General features: G+C 63.2%; 1 protein-coding gene across 1 annotated transcript in view; it reads left to right on the top strand.

Moving 5' to 3' along the window:
• Positions 1 to 3,611, top strand: part of COL16A1 (collagen type XVI alpha 1 chain) — a 26,822-nt gene that overhangs the window by 18,299 nt on the left and 4,912 nt on the right. The window contains exons 28-38 of the mRNA XM_031063041.1: positions 7 to 72; positions 156 to 209; positions 281 to 334; positions 409 to 462; positions 546 to 590; positions 674 to 790; positions 1,426 to 1,461; positions 1,602 to 1,745; positions 2,052 to 2,096; positions 3,340 to 3,393; positions 3,497 to 3,550. Of these exons, the coding sequence (XP_030918901.1) occupies positions 7 to 72; positions 156 to 209; positions 281 to 334; positions 409 to 462; positions 546 to 590; positions 674 to 790; positions 1,426 to 1,461; positions 1,602 to 1,745; positions 2,052 to 2,096; positions 3,340 to 3,393; positions 3,497 to 3,550 (723 nt within the window). The remainder of the gene's footprint in view (positions 1 to 6; positions 73 to 155; positions 210 to 280; positions 335 to 408; positions 463 to 545; positions 591 to 673; positions 791 to 1,425; positions 1,462 to 1,601; positions 1,746 to 2,051; positions 2,097 to 3,339; positions 3,394 to 3,496; positions 3,551 to 3,611) is intronic.

Genomic DNA, 3,611 nt, shown 5'->3' with positions numbered 1-3,611 from the left:
CCACAGGGAGACCCTGGCGAGTGCTCCTGCCCCTCCAGCCCCCGACAGCACCCCAGCTACAATGGCATGCCGGTGAGTGTCACCCCCCTGGCACTGTGCCACCCTCATGGGCACCCCCAGCCCTGTTCTACCCTCTGGGGTTCTCTCACCCCCAGGGAGCACCAGGATTATGGACTGGGATGTCCTGGCAGCCCCAGCCTGGCCCACAGGTCGGTGCCACCCCTGTCACCCCCTCACCCTCACCCTCACCCCTCTCTGATTGTGTTTTGGGGTCTTTCAGGGTCCCCCTGGAGCTCCTGGTCCCCCTGGGCCGCCCGGTGCCCCCGGTCGCCAGGTGAGCGCTAGGAGAGGGGAGGTGTCCCATCCTGAGCTTTCAGGGCAGGGTTTGAATTTTCCTCTGGGATTTAGGGAATGCCAGGACACAACGGCCTGCCCGGACTGCCTGGACCAGCTGGAGACCTGGTAGGTGGTGCCAATTCCCGTGGCAATGTCCCCTGTCCCCATGGAGGGGACAATCCCTCCCTCCATTCCTCCCTCTCTTCCAGGGACCTCTGGCCATCATGGCTGAGAGGAACATCGAGGTGCTGAAGGTGAGAGGGTGGGGATGGGGTCACCCTCCGGCCCTGGGGACCCCTCAGGACACCCCTGACTCCCCTTTCCCCCCATTTTCCAGACTCTCTGCGGGGACTGTGCCCAGCTGCAGGCAGCCCTGGAAGCTCCCGAGGGAGTGGAGGGGGAGAAGGAGGATGGGGGCATGCCAGGCGCCCCTGGCAGCGAGAGCTGTGCCAGGGTGAGTTTTCCCACAGCTCTGGGTGGGGATTTGGGTGCCCAACACTCCCTGGACATGCAGGGATGGGATTGAGGTGCTCCCGAGTCTCTCCCCAGTCCCGGGGTGTGGTGGTGTTCTCAGGGGTCCCAGGATGAGGGAAGAGAGGAGAATCTTGACTCCATGTTTCAGAAGGCTGATTTATTATTTTATGATATATGTTATATTAAAACTATACTAAAAGAATACAAGAAAGGATTTCATCAGAAGGCTGGCAAGGAATGGAAAGGAATGATAATAAAATATTGTGACTGAACAGAGAGTCCGAGCCAGCCGGACTGTGATTGGCCATTAATTAGAAACAACCACATGAGACCAATCACAGATCCACCTGTTGCATTCCACAGCAGCAGATAATCAATGTTTACATTTTGTTCCTGAGGCCTCTCAGCTTCTCAGGAATAAAAAATCCCCGCAAAAAGATTTTTCGTAAAACATGTCTGCAACACCGGGGAATTGGATTTGGTGGGATTTGGGGGAAGTGCCACCCTCTGGGGACACTGGCCCCTCTGGGAATGCAGTTACAGCCCCAGTGGGGATCCCAGGGTGGGACAGTTGGTCCTTTGTCACAGCTGGGTGACTCCGGGGCTCTCTTGCAGTGCCTTGCGCAGTTCCCGCGAGCGGAGGAGGCTCGGGTGAGTGACGCACCGTCCTGGCGCCCAGGGATGGCCCCTGCTGGGCACCCGGGACTGTGGGGGCTTTGGGGAGGCTTGGCATGGCTCCGCGTGGGTGGCAGTGCCACCTCGGTGTCCTGATGTGTCCCCACTGCCCGCAGGGTGACAGCCCTGACTGCGCGGGGCAGCCCGGGCTGCCGGGAGCGCCGGGGATGCCAGGAGAGCAGGTGGGCGAGCCCCAACCCATCCAACCCTGCCACCCCAGCCCTTGCTGGGCACCGCCCCCAGGACCACCCGGACCCATCGTGAGTACCCCTGCCCGGGCTGGGGGGGTCTGGGGGGCTCGCAGCCCCTCAAAGCAGGTTGCCAAAGGGGCCTGGCGCCCTGTCCTGAGGCTGTGGTGATGGGCAGAGGGCCGTGCTGAGGCACAGGTGTGACGTGCCAGCCGTGTCCCCATGGATGTCCCCACGGATGTCCCCAGGGAGGCTGGAGAAGGAGGTGATGCTGCTGCCAGCCCGGAGGCGGAGCAGGAGCTCTGTGGCACCCCCAGGGCTCAGGCCAGGCTCCCCAGCGCCTTTTCCAAGCTGTGACCTCCCTGTTTCTCCCCTCAGGGCCCCCCAGGCTTCCCTGGAACGCCGGGCGCCCCCGGACTGCCCGTAAGAACCCAGCACGGCTCCGCTCTGTGCCCCTTGTGTCGCTGCCGCTTGGTTTGGCTGTGTCCCCTGTCCCTGTCCCTGCTGGGGACAGCCCAGCACAGCAGCCCCGACCCTTCCATTCCATCTCCATCCCACCATTCTTGCTCCTCCATCCCAAAGCAGGGGGTCCCAGCGGACCCAGATTTATTTGGGGATGATCTTCCTCAGCTCGGGGGGCCTGGTGGTGGCACTCGCCACCTGCTGGGTCCCCTCGGTGCCGCGGGAGCTGGTGTGGCTCCAGGGAGCCATCTTCATCCTCATCTCCATCTTCATCCTCACCTCCATCTTCATCTCCATCTTCATCCTCACCTGCACCTCCATCTTCATCTCCATCTTCATCCTCACCTCCATCTTCATCTCCATCTTCATCTCCATCTTCATCTCACCTCCATCTCCACCTGCATCTTCATCCTCATCCTCACCTCCACCTCCATCTCCATCTTCATCCTCACCTCCACCACCATCTCCATCTTCATCCTCACCTCCACCCCCATCTCCATCTTCATCTCCATCTTCATCCTCACCTCCATCTCCATCTTCATCTCCATCTTCATCCTCACCTCCATCTCCATCTCCATCTCCATTTCCACCTCCATCTCCATCTCCACCTCCATCTCCATCTCCATCCTCATCCTCACCTCCACCTCCATCTCCACCCTCCTGCTGCCCCCTGCTCGCTCCCCACAGGAGCTGGTGGTGGGGCTGTGCCGGCGCCTCCCGGAGGATCCCGCGCTCCTGCTCGTGTCCCCTCATCCACTAATGTCACCGTCACCCCCAGGGCCTCTCTGGGGCTCTCTGGGGCTCTCTGTGGGCCGTGCTCTGCGGTGTGCCAGCGTGTCCTGTCCTTCTCTGTCACCTCGGTGCCACATCGCCCCACTAACCCGCCACGTGGCGCTCCAGGCTGTCCCCGTGTCGCCCTGGGAGGACGGGGGGCACCAGGCTGGAGCTGAGGGTGCCAGAGCTGGGCACCCCACGCCGCCCCCCCAGGGCTGGCATTTCCGTGGCACCAGGGTTTGATCACCCCCACCAGGCCTGGGCACCGACCCCGGCGCCTGCAGGGGTGCAGGGAGCCCGGGCAGGTCCCAGCGGGCTGGCAGAGCTCACAGAGCCCACGGGCTGTGCCCAGCTCCTGCTGCCAGGTGGGCACAGCCCCGCGACGGGCTCTGGGGGTCCCTCCTGCATCTCCTCTCTTCTCCCCACCAAGGGTCTGCAAGGGGAGCGTGGCTCTGCAGGGCTGGCCGGAGCCAAGGGGGAGCCGGTGAGTGCTGTGGGACCAGGGGACAGGGGACGCTGGTGGCCCGTGCGGGTGGCACCTGGCTGGGGCGCTGCAGGTGGTTCAATGGCATCATCCTCACACACAGGGACCCCCAGGACAACCTGGATACCCCGGGGCCACGGGGCCCCCCGGCCTTCCTGTGAGTGCTGGGGGGGACCAGGCAGCCCCTGCCAGCCCCCATGCCCCAACCCGGCCCCAGA

This window comes from Geospiza fortis, unplaced genomic scaffold (genome assembly GCF_000277835.1).
Source record: "Geospiza fortis unplaced genomic scaffold, GeoFor_1.0 scaffold289, whole genome shotgun sequence".
Lineage (NCBI taxonomy): Eukaryota > Metazoa > Chordata > Aves > Passeriformes > Thraupidae > Geospiza > Geospiza fortis.
Note: the sequence above shows the minus strand (reverse complement) of the source record. Positions and strands in the feature narration are given on the sequence as shown.